Below are 18,714 nucleotides of genomic sequence, written 5' to 3'. Positions count from 1 at the left end.
ATCAGAAAAAATAAGTTCAGATCAGATCATGCTTATATTTAAAAACTCATTATTACTATTAATACTATTATTTACTAGTACACTTGTTCAAAAAGATTATTATTGTTGCTGTTGTACTTATTAATTATTAATATTGGTAATTATTATTAATCTCGCTATTATCATTAGAAATGTCATTGTTATCATCATTTTAAGTTATTTTGTTGTTATTAAATACTAGAAAATTAAAAGCCACGTGTTAAGAACATAACATTGACGCAAAAATAAGAAATATATAAAATATGATAGTTCAAATTCATGACAACAAAACTACTAAGTTCGGATTACATTTCAAAATAAAAATAAGCTAAGTGCGAGATACAAATTATAAATTTAAATCCCGTACACCCCTTCCTATCGAATTCCTAATCTCTCTAGCTATTTGAAGCTGCACGCTATCCATTTCTTTCTTGCGCAAGTAATAGTTGTTTGTATATCTTATTTTATTTTATATGAAAAAAAAGAGTTGAGTAAAAGTTGTGATAGAAATAAAATGATAATAATAGTAATACTATAAATAAGATCTTATAATGTATTGCATAATAATGAATTACAAAGTAATAATATGTTTTATAAAAGATAAGATATTGTAAATCAGAATAGATAAGTTCAGATCAGAAAATTTCAGGTGAACTAAACATAGCCTATGTGTATAGCAGGGGAGGTTCATTTGAGTCTTAGCAATATACTGGGTAGTATACACATCCAAAGTATTTAAACTTTGACCAAAGTAAAATGCATATATCTAAAAGATGTCACCTTAAATGGCATAAACTTGTGATCTCTCGATATTGGCATATGAACTGTTCAAAGCTTTAATCTAATTGGTGAAGTGATACTCCTTAATGTAAATCAATTCTCAATGAGTATTTTAAAATCCAATCTTCATAATAATCAGACCAATTGTCTATCATCACACATCATAGTGAGTATAAAAATTACAATAGTAAGTCACATCTAACATTAAAGCCTGTGCGTTGCACGGGATCAAAAAAAGTTGTCTAAGGCAAGTTTGAAAAGGTTATCTTCTTTTCAGTGGCTCTCTTATATGATCTAGAGGTTTGGCTAGCGAAATTTTCAAGACAAAGTAGCAAAATTCATTGCCTTGCATGTGGTTCTGCGCAATTTATAATATAGTATTTGCCTCTTTGTTCACTTGATGTGTTTTACTTGGATGTGATGTGCAGCTGTCTGTGATGAGCAATGCAGCCTTCATGGAGGTGTTTGTGACAATGGAATTTGTGAGTTCCGTTGTTCGGATTATGCTGGCTATACATGCCAAAACAGTTCATTGTTGATTTCAACTCTCTCAGTCTGCCAAAATGTCCTTCAAGATGATTTCTCAGGGCAACACTGTGCTCCCAGTGAACCAAGTATATTGCAGCAACTTGAGGAGGTGGTTGTCATGCCGAACTATCACCGCCTCTTCCCAGGTGGTGCACGGAAATTATTCAACATTTTTGGAAGCAGTTATTGTGGTGAAGCTGCTAAACGGCTAGCATGCTGGGTAAGTTTGTTAGCCAACTATGATTTATGCAAGTCCAATTATTTTCTTGGTAAATTCCATGTGCTGAGATAACTAGGGGATCTTTCACATTTTCTACAACATCCTAATATCGGAGTTCTCATAAAGTGCTGTACAATGAGCCTAATGCATTACATTATCTATATATTTGAAGTAAGCTGAAAACCCCACGGTTATACTTGTCCATAAGGGTTTTAAAATGAGTAAAAATGCATCACAAACTAAGTTATAATATATATAGCTCATGCGAACACTAGTCCTATTGGCTTGTCTCAAACAAAAGCAGGATTTTGTTTGCTCTCTTCTGGTTTAGTATAGTATCACTTATCATAAATTTTACCCCCTGGTGCCTGTGGGGGTTCACTGTTTGTTGTCTTTTCCTTTTGGGACGATTATCTATGGAAGTATGTGTTACTGGACTTTGCTACTAATGAAGCATGTTTGAGGCCCTTGGAGTATTTCCAATTTTGTGTGGAGAAACAGAAGATGGAATGTTTTAGAGTTTTGATTTGATTTAGTGAGGCAAATGTAGGAACAATAAAGACTTAATCCTCCAGTCACTAGGATGATGAAGGTCAAAGCAAACTAAAATATGAACTTGGATGGAGAAATGAGCTCAAAGCAACCTCTACCTAGAACTAGTTCCAATAATTTGACACAAAATATGGATTAATGAATTGAAGTCACAAAATACAAGACATCAATCACACATTACATATGATGTCCCCATTCTGGATGTTCCCTCTTTCCCGTTGGATTTTTTTCTATATGTCTGCTTCTTTAGCTTCCTTTATCCTCCCTTCCTACGTCATGTTCTGAATAAGTCAAAACCTGCTCCAATGGATTGTGTTCTTCATGTTAATTAGCGTAATTGTTTGGTATTTTCTTTTAGTTATGAGAATTAGGTTTCTGGTGGACTCGAAATATCTAGAGGTGCATGGGATTTTGTATTGGTTAACTCATATGTATCTGGACGGATATTGGCTTAGTTTCCTTCAACTTCCACTCAATCAGATGAAATTAAGGGTTTAAGTTCTAACACTAAGGCTTCAATTACCAAAGGTTTCAAGTAATCCAACTTAATCAGAATCTTTAACTCCTAATCTAAGGGTCTTAAATTTGATTGCACTTGCCAAATTAAATGTTCTTTAGCTTTGAGTCACACTTATGTGGTGAAACTAGTACAACCACAAGGTCTTATTTCAATTTGTAATGAAAAACTTTCCTACTTCATTTAGATTAAGTCCCTAGCTCATGTTATATTATTTCCTACATAAACTTGGATTAAAACAACTAAAACAACCTAATTAAATTATAGCTAGCCTGTAGTAAAGCACACTGAAACGCTCTAGGATCCTAATATACCTTAGAAGTAAACCTACTTAATGCTGTAAAAAGGATGACTCCAAAGCCTTATTTATTGGATATGAAAGCATTGACCCGAACAAATCAAGATAGTTTACCTGCCTTGTCAAGCAAGGAAAATAGTTTCAAAAATCTAGAGTAATACGCCGAACCAGCTGCCGCAACAGTCATGGGTATGCTTGCTGTGCGAACAAGCTTCTTTCCTTGATTCCAAAATGCTCCAACTGCTTTCGCAGAATCTTAAATGATACGGAGCAACAAATGTGTGGATCATCTTGGAAAACATCGGCTTGCGTTGTAAACTTGGCCTCCAAGTAACTTCCAGCTTCTCCTTTGCGCCAAAACAGAGAAAATGTTTTCTTAATCTCAAAGTAGATATTATCCATCCAGCAACCTCTTTGCTTGATCATGAAGCAAAATTTTGACACACCCAAGAAAGAAGAGATGATCCAAAATAAACGAATTATAACTGAAAACAGAAGCAGTTTTGATAACACTACTTTGGACTCAAACAAATAAAGAACTTGTATCTTTGCTTCAAGAACAGCAAAAACTTGTCTAGAATTTGAAAGATTTTTCCACTAGTCTCTATTATATAAGTCAAGGGGGAGCTATGGTGTCCCCCAATTAAATGCAATAATAATGCCAACATCCATTAACAAGTAATAGAAATACCAAGAAAACAACTTCTTCATCAAGTAATTTTTATATTTTGTATTTACACCACATGATATCTAATTAGAACTGATGATGATTATAAATTACATTCTTCAAAATTACATTTAGATGAAATTTAATAATAATCGCCAAAATAATCCACGCATGCATCGCATGCAAAGAAGGCTAGTATCATATAAGGTAAGGATTCCATTGTATCTTAAAACAAATTGGTGTAGGTTAAAATGATTTCTTGATTTTAGTGATTTAAATTTTATGGTTTGAAATATGTATTGAAACTCCTAATTTGTTTTTATCTGGCAGTGTGAAATCTAATATTGATTTAAGTGGAGCCAAATAGAAGGAACAATAAAATTAAAGGGTTGGATCCTAACTCTTTGGATGGAGAGTTTCTAGTCTAAGTTTCTATTTCGTGGATTGTGCTCCCACGAGCACAATGAGAATGGTGCTCCCATTACACAAAATAGAACATTTATGAGAACGAAAACAAACATTTTACTGTTGAAATGAAACATTACAAGAATTTACTTATGAAAACAAACATTTTGTTTTTGAAGTGGAACATTACAAAAGTTTACTTACCATAACGAACATTTTACTATTGGAGTGAAACATTATCAAAATCGAATTATGAAAATGAACATTTTACTGTTGAGTTGGAACATTACCATAATTTAATTACTTAAATAAAACATTTGCTCATTAAACATAGAACATATTTTTACGAAAAATAGAAAATATTTTTGTTGAAAAATAAGATGGAAACGAACATTTTTTAAATAGAACATTTGTTTATTGAAAATAGAACAATTTTCACGGAAAATAAAACATAATTTTCGACTAAAAAATAAGCTTAAAACGAACATTTATTGAAACATAACATTTTCTTATTGAAAATAGAACATTTTTCACGGAAAATAGAACAATTTTCACGGAAAATATAATATACATTTTTGCTGAAAAATATGCTTAAAGCGAACGTTTATTGAAATAGAACATTTACTTATTGAAATTAGAACAATTTTTATGGATATAGAACATATTTTTTCTCTGAAAAATATGCTTAAAACTAACATTTGTTGAAATAGAACATTTACTCATTGAAAATGGAACAAATTTACTGGGTGCACCATGCACACCATTCATTTCTGGTCACCATCAACAAGATGAATACAAAACACAATAAGTGTACTTTTTGGTTCTAACAATATGAAAAGGTAGCTCAAGCTCATCAATTTTTATAAACTCAACTCTTTCCATGATAGTTACAAGTTAATGACTCAAATGTTCAACAATGAGAACTCTTAAGATTACTGAAGAGTATTGCCTATTAGTTCATCTATGCTTCAAACTTTTTTTGAAGAAGCACATAAAGGATTAAGGATGAAATTGCTCCATTAAATTTCACAAAGAACAAATTTTTTGCTTACCATTTCAAGTCATTGCTAATCATACCAAAGATTCATCAATCATAAAGAAACACATTACCACGACGCATCTTTTATAATTCCTGAGCAAGGAATAAATCAGCTCCAACTAACACCGAAGGTGACAGAAAGAACAATATTGACTGAACATTAAACATACCATTGAGCTCATAAAACAGCAGATTTGCTATTTTCATCTGTAAAGTAAACCACACCCAAAAGTTATGAAAATCAGTAAAATAATAATTTTTACAATCTATTTGCTTCCCCATCAAATCTCTACTTTGTAAAATATCCTACCTCAATTGTTGCTAAGTTTGGAGATCAGTCATGAACAACTATGGAGAGTTTCTCTTTTTTTGCGCCCACTTCCCGGAAAATCTAACAATTCATTGAAATAAGCTTCTTTGCTCACAAATCCATATGAGATTGGATCTTTAGTAATATTCCCATAGTGAACAAGATTAGTATTCTCATTTCAAATATGGTTCTAGTTTTCTGTAGACATTTGTAAAAAAGAAATGTAAGGAAGAAAAGATGCCACTTTAGATAGATGGCAAACCATAGCCATCCAGAAACTTCAATTCATTTAACCACAACTCTTTTTCTCACTTGTCATTGCCAATTGGGTTTTGTGAATTTTGCAAAGATGATGTTGGCAACTACACCACTAATATCTGTAGTTTTCGCTCCACTAACCTCAACCAAGAAACCAACCTCCTCCAATAGGAAACCATAGTCAATTTTACTAGCACCTTCGTTCTATACGTGCAAGGAGGTTTGCTTTGTTATTTGGGATCCTATGTGTTTCTTGTAGGATCATTTTGTCTTTAGCTTGATACGAGTATATTAGGAAGTGCACAGACAGTGAGTTTTGAAGATGTGTAGAGCCCCTTCACCTGCTGTTCATGGAATTACTAATTATGAATAGTTTGGCTACATATTTTTATCTCGTCAGTTGGCCAACTCGTTTGACTACTCGTGGGTATACTTTCTATCTCTATTTATATGTTGAAATAATGGTCTAACCTTTTTTTTATAAGAATATAATGGTCTAACCTTCAAATGATAAGTAGTGATTGGTTTTCAAATCCCTTTTTTCGGTGGACTAGTTTTCGCATTACATTATAACTTGTGACCTGTGAGCATGTTTAAGCCCTACATCCCTCAAATGCTCAACCTTGTCTCCGTTTATTGCCATCTCTAGGCAAGTGAGAAGACATAAAAAAAGTAGAGATAATTTGCATAGTCTCTTTAAGCTCCAAACACTCTATAAGCTAATTAAGAGAAATTAATTTCATTTGAGCTCTTCAATTCTCAATCAATGTGCCAAATAAGAAGAGTTTTTACTTGTATCTACAGTTGCAATTCTAACAGTAGTCTATCACAAGTTGATGTAGACAAGGTTACTGAAAACAAAGTAATCCCAATTGGAAGAGGAGAGAACATCTATATCCCACACAAAAGTCTACTCCCTACTGGATTAGTGAAATGTGTGGCTGTCATACTAAACAAGGAAGTATATAAGGTATCAAAGTAAAACAACTTAAGGACATGTCTTTAAGCATAACAAAGGGATATATCTTGGCGTCACAATGCCTTAGTGTCCAAGGCATGCATTGGTTCTTTGGCGCCTAAAGCACGTGCATACATTGCATGCATTGCTGATATGCCGCTGCTAAGCATTGAAGACGCAATGCGCCCCCTAGCTCAAGTGTTTCCCCAGATGGCACTGAGATAGTATCTTGCAGAAAAATTAACTTCTTGGCCAAATCCAAATAAGCCTGTTAAGTGAGACATGATATAAATATATACTTCCCTTGTTTCAGAATACTTGATACACTTGCCAATGCATATTTTTAACCATTAATATATCTAATTTCCTATATAGATTTAATTACAAAAAGTTTATATTTTAAAAATATATGTGGAGACAAATCTAACAAGATCTCACATGACTATAATTTACTTACATTGGAACACAAAGCATAGTCAAAGGGGTGTGTGAAAATAGTGTGGAAGTTAAACAATGTATTTTGAAATGGAGGAATATTTCGTCAGTGGATAGCGCATATTATAGTGGATAGCGCATATTATGTCATTTTCATTTTTAACATTTGTGTATAATATTCTCCGCGATATATGCATGAAAGTGATAATCAATTGAGGCACCATGTGTATGCCAGATCTCAATTCAAAAGTGCGACATGGATGGTGACAACAGGCTTAGAGTCTGCCACTCAGCATGCCAGTCGTATAACCTAGCGTGTGGAGCTTCTCTGGACTGTTCAGATCAAACACTTTTCAGCAACGAGGAGGAAAGTGAGGATCAATGTACCGGTGCCAGTGAAATAAGGTTATCATGGCTTGGTCGCTTTAGAGGCGGCATCCACCATATCGATAATTCCATGAAAGAAGCATCGGTAAAATATAGGCAGAAGCTGTAATTTACCTCCTGCTTTCTCAGTGTAATTTTTCTAGGCTGTTTATTGTAGAAGATAGGCAGGGCACAATCTGCCGTGCATTAGGTGTAGGATTTAGCTTTCTACCCAATCTTAATGTCTTTTAGGAAGGGGACTGGGTAGGAAATTAATCTAGTTTTGACTTTCAGAATGGAAGTCTCAATTGTAGAGATAAATTTGTACGAGGCAAAAAAGAAAGAAAACAAAGGGTAAGCCCAAAAAAGAAAAAGAAAACAAAGGACAAAAAAGAGAAACGGGATTGCTTTTGTCAATGATGAATCTCAAAGAGATGGCCGAAGGCTGTTCATGAGAATGAAAATATTTGATTTGTATCTCAGTTGAGTTATTTTTCTTCGCCACCTTAGATGATGTGCTTTTCAACTGTATTTAGTGTTAAGGTAGTGTAGAGCTAACTTGCTGGTTGTGGCATGTACAGCCGCACAGGTTCTTATTATTTGCTACAGTGAAAATATTCCACATATTAACGATACTTCACATCATCCGCAAGGAGAGCAGAACATATTTACCTGTTGCGCAGATATTAAATTACCTCCCCTCAAAGAAAGAAAGACTTGTCTTTCCTCACAACAGCTTGATGAACCTGGATTTTGTTGCAATTATGTCCCCATAAGCTGCTCATAAAATCTGATGAAGGAATCAATATATTTTCGTTGTTATTGATTTTCATCTGAAGTAAGGATGACATTCCAAGCAAATGGATCAATGTTTGGCAGTCATATATAATAGCTTTCATCCAAACACCAAATGGTGGTAATGAACAGACATAGTTTTAGGCATGGAAACGTGCCAACTCTAATGAAAATGAACTCTATTTTCACATAATCTTTTTCTTATCAAAATTCATCAAGCCTATATGGGCTACCTTCTCCAGAATACTGTAAGTTTGTAACAGCTAAATTTGAGATCAATCCAACGCTACGAATGATTCCACAAAATTAATTCAGAGGTCATCCATTAAATCATTTGCAATTTGTCGTATCATTAACCATGGAAGGATCATTCCATGTCAACTAAAGGTTATGGTGTTTGAATGTTTTATAGAATAGTACTATCCTCATATTAAAGCTGCAGAGATCAGGCATATGCTGGAAGTGTCCCTGAAGAGTCCCTTAAAGAAGCTTGGTACAAGTTCAAAGATCTCCAGCGTTACAAAATTGATAAACCTTGTTCAAGCTTTCTATAATGGTTTACAAAAAAAACAATAGTCCAATAATATTATAATGCTATCGAATCCTCTGCATGTGGTGTTTTTCTCAACAAAGGAGTGGACAAATGCAACTATTTTCTCGCCGATCTAGCTGCTAACAGTTACAAACTGTGAGAGAAGCACCTAAAAAGGAAGATCAATGTTGATGCTTACTAGTTTTTTACCCGTGCAAATATGCACTGGAAGTTTTATAGTAAATATGATTTTGACCGTGCATAATGTGCGGGAATTGTTTTGTTTATTAAGTAGTTGATTATTATTCATAACCAAGTTATAAGTAGGTCTCTAGCGTTTAGACCCGTGTAAAAATATATTGTATACGACTTCATCTCTAACTTTTAGACATAAAATATTCCAACAAAACTGAATATATTGCATATATTTTAATGAATGCGTCAAAAGTTGATAAACTATAAGATATTGAATAATATATTTAATGATATTACTCCTTAAATTATGTTATACAATATAACTTCTCAAAAAACAATACACGTATACAATATACCTTTCTATTTGTTTTCTTTGTCCCGTTATTAACTTTCAGCTCCCTACAAATTACAGGCTTCATAGCAAGTTCCCAGTTTGATCGATTTATATAAGTAAATAGTTGTTGTCGTGGACAAATTTCGCTTATGAAATTTGAATAAGGGATATCGATCTAAACACAAAAGCATGGTAATATTTGTTGCACATAAATTAATTAAAATTAGGATCACTAATTTACATTGACATATGACCGTACATTATATTCAGTTTTTCTACGTAATTCTTAATTTGCCACACATTTTTCTCAAGCATCTAAAAAAAGGTTAAAGTAACTATAAGTTGTACGATATCTTATTATTTATCTATTTTCCTTTTGTATTGTCGTTGTTCTTTCAAACTTTTCTTGATTCATCATTCAAAGACATCTACTATATTATAACTAATATGCTAAAAGTAAAAATCCTTTAAATGGGATGGTAAGGATAAAAAAAATATAAAATATTTTAGATTTTAGACCCAGTGCTAATTGCAAAAGAAAATTTTTTTATATAAATTTAAGATTTTAGAATGTTTTTCCTAAAACTATCTTGTGAATATTAGATTGTGATTTAAAGTTTTAAAACCGTGTATTGGAAATATTTTTAAACTGGCTTATGACCCATGTGTTTTATGGTTGACATGTGTCATAGTGGATCATGTCATTTACGATTTTATTTTTTTAAAAGAAAAGGTTGATTAAATCTTTGCTTCGCCTAGTGCTTTTTCTTAAAGGCCTAGATAAAATCATAATTCAAACCACCACCGGCACTCAACCATACACCCGCTTCCGCAGTCCTACTCTTCCCCCTCCCCCTTCTCTCTTTCTCTTGTTAACCTCATGCATCATCGCTTTTCACCGCCTCAGGCCACTATATTATCATTTTTATTTGCCTAAGTTAACAAATATTTATTTTTGAGTTTTTTTACTGTTTAACTTATATTTAAAAATATAGTTTGAAGATTTTTGTAACTTATCGTTCTTGTAGAAAAAAAAGATAACATAAATTCTAAAGGTTGTTTTTCACCCTCTTCAATTTCATACTTACTTTATGGAATGGGAATGTAAAGAGAAAAAAGCAACAAAACATGAAATGTTGACACATATTTCTGGAATGGAAAGATAATGAATCAACAAAATATAATAATTCACCGAATAGTGCGAGATTTATACAATTGTAATAGCTGAATCAATGCCTCATATAAGTGATAGCCCGAATTTCAAGCAATTTTGATTTCGGCTCATTGTATTTTATGAGCTTAATAATGTGATAATATATATCTTTTTGAAATATTTTGAGAAATACGGATTTTATCTCTTAAATATAGATATTAGTTTTGCAATCATAATAGTAATTATCTATGAAAGGAGTTTTCTAAATTTGCTTAAAATTGTTTTGGGTTTTAATGATCCACTTTTTAAGTATTTGAGCTTAATAAGACCATATTGTTAAACTACATCACTTCATTAAAGCCCAAACCCAATCCCTGTTTTCGTTTACCATATTCACCCATTTGTTCTTTCTTACTCTCATTCGTGTCTTGAGCTGTCAAAAATGCTAAGCTTAAACCCTCCATATTTCCTAAACAAAAGTCAGAAATGCAAGTCTAACATTTATATTAATTACCTAAATCACCTACCAAATGTGGATCCAGAATAGAATGATCAAAACCTAACATTACAACATTAAAATTCAGGATTAATTTAAAAAATAAACTATTGTGATGAATTTTATAATCAAATAATCCATCTATATATGATATACATCGACCACAAAAAACAACCTATATGATCCTGATTATTATTATATATAAATATATCTTGGGAAGCTGCTGTCAATTATAAGGATTCAATATTATAAACGTAGATGTGCATATAGGTGAGGCAATATTGTTGAACATAATGTCAAACAATTCAAGTTTTTCTAAAAAAAGGTGCACCAAAATCTTTTTGCTATAAATATTTTTTGATATGACCAATAGCTTATATGACATTATTGATAACCTTTTGTATTGATTATATCCTCTAACTTTTATACATTATGACCAATAGCAAAAAAAAAAAAAAACATGAGAAACACCAAAAAAAACATGATTAGCACAACAATTTGTACATATGATGTATTTATGAAGCTCTAGAATTACTCGGTGAACATGAGCTTGCCATGTAGGAATTAGGATTTTACTTTAGATAATAGTATAGATCACAAAGAAGATTCAGCCACTTTGTACCTAAATATAAATTAGGGTTCAGGGATAAATATAATTATTTTATAATACAAAGAAGATTCATCCACTTTGTACCTAAATATATATTAGGGTCCAGGAATAACTATAATTATTTTAAAATAGCCCTAAATGTAAGAGTGTTACATTTTCAATTTTCACCCTCACTTTTTTTAATAAAAAAGTATCAATCTACATGTTAACTTATCCTTTAGTAAATTTATTTGAACCTAATTAATTGCCCAAACATGATCTCATATATTTTCAACAATTTACTAATTAGATATTTGGGCCTACTGGATGTACACTATAGAAATATGTGGTTGAATAATTCTTGTCAAATAGCCAAACTAAATCAAGCAAATAATAATGTATTCAACATTAATTTGTACTTTATTATTATAATACTTTCAATCCAGGTTGGAGGAATCATCCCAATTTTTCCTACAAGAACAATAATTATCAAAATCATTTGCTTCCACTCCCTATCAGCAACTTTATCAACAATATCAACATCCTCGAGAACAATATAAGCGACCACAAGGTTCCCTGAACGTCCATCATGGATTTTTATAGCGCCTTAGCAGCAGATTCTATAGAATAATGTCGTTGCACCATATGATATGATTGAAGTGATGAGAGCAATATCAACGTTGCAGAAAAATTGAACCAAATCGATGTTCAACCCGTTTTATATCTCTAGAGTTCCTAAGTAACCCTAATTCTCATAACAAACCCTAACTCTCGTAACATCCCCTCAAAAGCTCACAATTCGTTTCTTTCTCCAATCCATTTCTCTCTCTCTCTCTTTCCTCTCAAGCTTGATGTTATGATTTTATATCTACTTTTTTCCCCCGTTTCCTTGTTGAAATGCGTGCTAATAGTGCTCGTAGGAGCTGTTTTATACTAACATCTTCTATCTAGTTGCGGTCTTGCGTTTTATGATAGTTTACAATTTTTAGGAAATTATTTACCAATTTTCTGCTATTCTTTATGCCACAATGAATTGGACAGAGTTAGGAGGCACGTGTATGAGTTCCCGAGACTCGAAACTGCTTCCCAAAGCCTTGGGGTGAGAAGAGATTTGAAGACATGGCGTCAAATGCCAAGGGAGCTCTTTTTGAAGGGTCGCCTGATTTGGTCGGGCAACATCCGCCCGATCGGGCAGTTATTTTTCTCAAATCAGCTGAAGCCTCGGGCACGATTGGGTGTCGATCACCCGCTCGCAATTCACTGTGCATGCCAGGTTTAATCAAGCTCCCTTTTTTCATATGCCTATTGAAGAACTACATTGCTGGAAGCCTGCCCGCAGGAATTGGGCTTCCGTCGCTCGTTCGGGTGGTTGGCTCGGAAGCTAAATCCGACACTTTTTATTTTTGTTTTTGATTTTTTTTAAGAGTTAGTATAATAGCTTTGGGAAATATTTGGCAAGGACCTTTTTTCAGATTTTGTTACTTTCATTAGTTTTCCTAAGCACTAGTTTTCTCTCTCTAGTCCTAATTATTGCACATTGGAGATTATTCAAGTTCAATTCAAGCTCTTCCTTTTTCCTTTTAATTGGTAATTGTCTCTTTCATGGTTTTTAATTTAATTTCAAGTATTAGTGTCTTATTATTTTTTTAATTACTTCAAAGTATGAATATTTCAATAGTTAATGTTTTTGCTATCTTTGGCATAAGTGAGTAGAGTCTTCTCTAGGGCTTAGTGAGGGAAGCCATGTTTAAACCATGATTTATTGTTCTTGATTTCTTATTATTTAGGTTGTGGTTAGAGCATTTCTAGTGTGATTCATTTTAATCTGCAATTTATGTTAGTGTACAATTTCATGAATCATTTTTGGCTAATTATTGTTTATATTGATCAAGATTTTACTTTTAGAGGCTTAGAACACACTAGTGAGTCTGATTATGTGATGTGACCATACTACATATTTTGCCTTGAGAGTGTTAAGACCCAATCATAGGATTAACGCCTACTCTAATTGCTCGATGATATACCTAAGTATTATTAGTTGTTTGAATCCTTCTAATTTGTATAAGCATGGTGGACACATCGAACTCCCTAGATTTTAAATTATTTGATAAATTTCCATCTCTTGTGATCTACTTTATTTTAGCTTAGTTATTAATCATTCCACAACTTCTCTCTAAATAGTTAAGTAATTGAGAATTAATCTGTAGAATTCCTCTCTATGTGGATCGACCCGTATTTGCTAAGTATCCGCTAATAACATACACCGTGTACTTGCGGTACTATTTTAAAACTCATCAAGTTTTTGGCGGTGTTGCCGGTGAGACAACTAGTTCTACAACTTTTTGATTGATTATTTGAACCATTCCTACTGTCTCATTAGAACTTCGAGGTCCAATTGAGGCAACTCACTACACATTTTTCTTTGTTTCTTTTATGCTCAGGTCAGAAAGAACAAGTACTCCAGTTCTAACTGATCCTGGTCTTGAAAAAACCGTCCGACAACTCAAAAAGCAACAAAAGAAGAAGAAGCAGTCTGCTACTCAGCGAAAATCCCGGAAGAACCATCAGAATCAATCATGCCTCCTATGTCATTGAAGTCTTATGGGGTACCTTATACTAGCAATGCTCCCACAAGCCCTACTATGCCTGACATACAAGCAACCAATTTTGAGATCAAGCCTTCCCTCATTCATATGATCCAACAGAATCAGTTTGGAGGGTGTCCATCTGAAGACCCTACAAATCATTTTCAACAAGTTCAACAACTCCTTCATACCGTTAAGCATCAAGAGGTCACTCTTGATCAATTAAAGATCATGGTATTGAGTTTTCTTTGAGTGACAAAGCACATAAACTGTTAAATGATGTCACAGAAAATGAATGGAATGATAAATCTGAAGCATTCCTAAAAGAGTACTACCCTCCTACCAAAACTGCAGAAATCAAACATAAACTTGCTACCTTCCAACAAGAACCTGATGAGACACCGAAGGAAGCATGGAATAGGTTGCAAGACTTGCAGAGGGGATGCCCACACCATAACCTTCATAAGTGGTTCATTACCCAAGCATTCTATAGTGGTCTGCAACACCATATTAAGAGTACAATTGATTCATGTGCAGGGGGTGTTTTCCTAGATAAGGAGGTGGATGAATGGTACAATTTTCTGGCTAGTTTAGCTGCAAATGATCATAGTTCTTCCAGGACTATTACAAAGAAAAAGTTGGATATTAATGCATATGCACTATTATCTTCACAAGTAGCCCAGTTCAGCATGAAAATGGATGCACTTGAATATTCACAATCTAGTACTCCTCCTATGAGTATTAATGCGATGTCTTCCATGTCTCTTATTACCTTTTCTTACTATGAGGTCTATGGTGTTCAAGGCCATTTTGGTCATGATTGCTCATATCATCAACCTGACCTGAATTAGGTGGAGTATGCAAATGGTTTTTAGTAGAGACCTCCACACAACCCATACTCTAACACATTCAGAACCCTTAACCTATGCCACAAACTTCATACCAACCACCTCATCAAAACCCACCATAACATGCTGCTAGACAATAATATTACCAGCCCCCCCCCCTCATAATCCTCCTCCTGGTTTTAATAGGCCTTCACACCAAGACTATCAGCAACAAGCTTCTCATAATGCCATCTCTCAAGAGCCCACTATGTATGATCTGATGAAGATGATGGTTTCTATGAAGCAGAGCTATGATGAGAGCATCAAGCAGTTGAAGACCACTACCAGATATATGGAGACTCAACTTGCTCAGGTGGTCGAAAATAACGTGCAGACATCTACCGGGGCAACCAATTCCCAAAGAAATTGCTAATGTTGTCACTCTTCGAAGCGGTACACATTGTGAAGCCCCACCTATGCCTACTGACGCCACCTCGAGTCTAGAATGATGTAGTGGATGAAAATGAAGGTGAGGATAGCTCAAAAACTGACATTGAGCAAGGGAAGGTAGATGAAGAAAGGAAGCAAAAGGAGAAGATTACTAATTTTTCTACACACCACTATTTTCCCCAGAGGATGAAAAAAATCAATGGTCAATCAACAACTTGGTAAGTTCTTGGCCATGGTCAAGAACCTTGAGGTAACAGTTCCTTTTACTAATTTAATTTCTCAACTGCCTGTGTATGCTAAATTTTTGAAAGATATAATCACCAAGAAGAAAGATTTTGGTGGTATAGATATAGTTTCTCTAATTGAAGAGTGCAATGCTATATTGCAGAATAAAATCCCACCAAAACTCAAGGATCTTGGTAGTCATGTAGGTGCTTTATTTATTGATAAGGCTTTATGTGATCTAGGAGCTAGTGTATCTTTTATGCCTTTATCTATCTGTAGTAAATTGAACTTGGAAGTCTTAAAGCACATGTAGATTACTTTGCAGATACGGATCGTTCTGTGAAATATCCATTGGGTATTTTAGAGGATATACCTGTTCGGGTTGGAAAATTCTATATTCCTATTAATTTTGTAGTACCAGACATGGAAGAGGATAATCAAATCCCCATCATCTTAGGTAGACCTTTATTATGTACTGCTGGTGCTGTTATTGATGTCAAGTCCGATTTTCTTACTTTGCGTGTTGGTGATGATACTGTGACTTTTAAGCTTACTAATGCTCTAAAGTCTCATATGCTTTAGAACACTTGTTGCACGATTGATGTCAAAGAGGACATTACTGGTATGATGCTTCTCGAGCCTTGTTAGATTATTCGTTGAAGGCTATTCTTGCTTTTGGAGCCTCAAAAGGAGAAGGTGATGATGGGGTAAATTCTTTGCTCCCTGATTTGGATGGCCTTTACGCTGATGAGGCTAAAGGTTTTGAGGTAATGGAGACCACTTGTTCCACTTCTGAGCCACAAGTAAAGAAGGTAGAATTAAAACCATTGCCCTCTCACCTTTGATATGCATTTCTTGATGATAATGAGGACTGTCTTGTGATCATGAGTGTTAAACTCGATGATAGTTAACTTTCAAAGCTCACTATGTTTCACATGCATAAGAAAGCTATTGGGTATAATATTGAGGAAATCAAGGGCATTGGCCCTGACTTTTGTATGCATAGAATAAATCTGGAAGATCATCACCATCCTTGTATACAACCACATCGTCATTTGAATCCTAATATGCAGGAGTTGGTTAGAAAAGAGGTAATGCAACTACTTGATGCAGGCATCATCTACCCCATTTTTTATTCTAAGTGGGTGAGCCTGGTACAAGTCGTTCCGAAAAAAGGGGGTACAACCATTGTTAAGAACGATAAGGATGAGCTTCTTCCTACTCGTGTTGTCACGAGGTGGCGTATGTGTATTGATCATTGCAGGTTGAATACAACCACCCTGAAGGATCACTTCTCCCTCCCTTTTATTGATAAAATGCTTGAAAGATTAGCAAATCATAACTTTTTCTGTTATTTGGATGGATATTCTGGGTTCTTTCAGAATTCTGGGTTCTTTTAGATTCCTACTCATCCCGAAGACCAGGAGAAGATGACGTTCACATGTCCTTATGTTGCTTTTGTTTACCGCCGAATGCCATTTGGTTTGTGTAAAGCCCATGCCACATTTCAAAGATGTATGATGGTCATATTTTCTGATTCCATTGAGGATATCATGGAGGTATTTATGGATGACTTTAATGTTTATGGTTCTGACTTTGACATGTGTTTGCATAATCTTTCTAAATTATTTAAGCGATGTTGTGATGTTAATTTGGTCTTGAATTGGGAAAAGTGTCACTTCATGGTCAATGAAGGAGCGGTACTTGGTCATCTTGAGTCTGAACTTGACATCGAAGTTGACAGCAAAAATTGAGGTGATTGAGAAACTTCCTACTCCCGTGAATGTCAAGGGAGTGAGGAGTTTTCTTGGTCACGCGGGTTTCTATCGTTATTATTACTTAAGAATGCCACTTTTGATTTCACTGATTCTTTTTTGGAGTCCTTTGACAGGATTAAGAAAGCATTGATAACTGCTCCATTCATACAACCTTCGAATTGGGATTTGCCGTTCGAGATTATGTGTGATGCTAGTTACTATGCTGCGGGAGCAGTGCTTGGCCAAAGGAAAAATAAGGTGTTGCATGCTATCTACTATGCAAGCTCCTTGCAATTGTTTATGCCCTTGATAAGTTTTGAACCTATCTCATTGGTTGGAAAGTCATTATTCAAACTGATCATGTCGCCCTCAAGTATATGTTGGCTAAGAAAGAGGCGAAGCCGAGGCTCATTCGATGGAATCTTCTTCTTCAAGAGTTTGATATGGATATACAAGATAAGAAGGGTGCTTAGAACGTTGTTGCAGATCATCTCTCTTGTTTGAGGTTTGAATCGAGCTCAGATGACCCTATAAATGATTCTTTTCCTAATGATCATCTCCTTACCGTGTCTACCCAATCCCCTTGGTATGCTAATTTTGCTAGTTACGGTGTTGGCAGATCTAATCCCCTTGACCTTACATATCAGGAGTGCAAAAAGTTCTATCATGATACTAAAAGGTATTTATGGGAGGATCCTTTTTATATAAAAAATGTGCTGATGAGATGTTTTGTAAATGTGTTGCAGATTGGGAGATTGAGGGAGTGGTACAACATTGTCATAACATGCCCTCTAGTGGTCATCTAGGTTCCCAAGCTACAACTAATAGAGTCATTCATAGTGGATTTTACTGGCCTATAATTTTCAAGGATGCTCGTGCCTTTTGTGTGTCTTGTGATGCTTGCCAAAGGACCGGTAATATTTCTAAGAGGCAGGATATGCCACAGATAGGTTTTTTTTGGAAGTTGAACCTTTTGAAGTTCGGGGAATCGATTTCATGGGACCATTCTCTACTTGTGGAAACATATATATTTTGGTAGGTGTGGATCATGTGAAAAAATAGGTCGAAGCCATAGCATCACCAACTAATGATTATTCCCAAGTGGTGATGAAGATGTTCAAAAAAATATTTTTTCCCTATTTTGGTGTGCCTAGAGTTGTCGTCGGTGATTGAGGCTCCCACTTCTAGAAGAACACTTTTAAGGCTTTGTTGAAGAAACATGGGGTCACTCATAAGGTTGGCTTGACTTATCACACATACCAGTGGCCAAGTAGAGGTGTCCAACAAACAGATTAAGAGGATTTTGGAGAACGTAGTCACCAAGGCAAGGAAAGATTATTCCTTGAAGCTTGATGATACTCTTTGGGCTCTGCGCACTGCATTTAAGACTCCTTTGAGGACAACTCCATATTGGATGGTGTACGA

At 34.6% G+C, this 18,714-nt stretch overlaps 1 protein-coding gene across 2 annotated transcripts in view; it reads left to right on the top strand.

The window, feature by feature from the left end:
* LOC104898653 (uncharacterized) overlaps positions 1 to 7,991 on the top strand; it is a 31,688-nt gene extending 23,697 nt beyond the window's left edge. For both annotated transcript variants that reach the window (XM_048645039.2, XM_010685754.4), the window contains exons 16-17: positions 1,227 to 1,546; positions 7,221 to 7,991. In XM_048645039.2, coding sequence (XP_048500996.1) covers positions 1,227 to 1,546; positions 7,221 to 7,481 — 581 coding nt within the window. In that variant the 3' untranslated portion in view covers positions 7,482 to 7,991. The remainder of the gene's footprint in view (positions 1 to 1,226; positions 1,547 to 7,220) is intronic.
* The last annotated feature ends 10,723 nt before the right edge of the window (positions 7,992 to 18,714 follow it).

This window comes from Beta vulgaris, chromosome 1, assembly GCF_026745355.1.
Source record: "Beta vulgaris subsp. vulgaris cultivar EL10 chromosome 1, EL10.2, whole genome shotgun sequence".
Classification (NCBI taxonomy): Eukaryota; Viridiplantae; Streptophyta; class Magnoliopsida; order Caryophyllales; family Amaranthaceae; genus Beta; species Beta vulgaris.
Note: the sequence above shows the minus strand (reverse complement) of the source record. Positions and strands in the feature narration are given on the sequence as shown.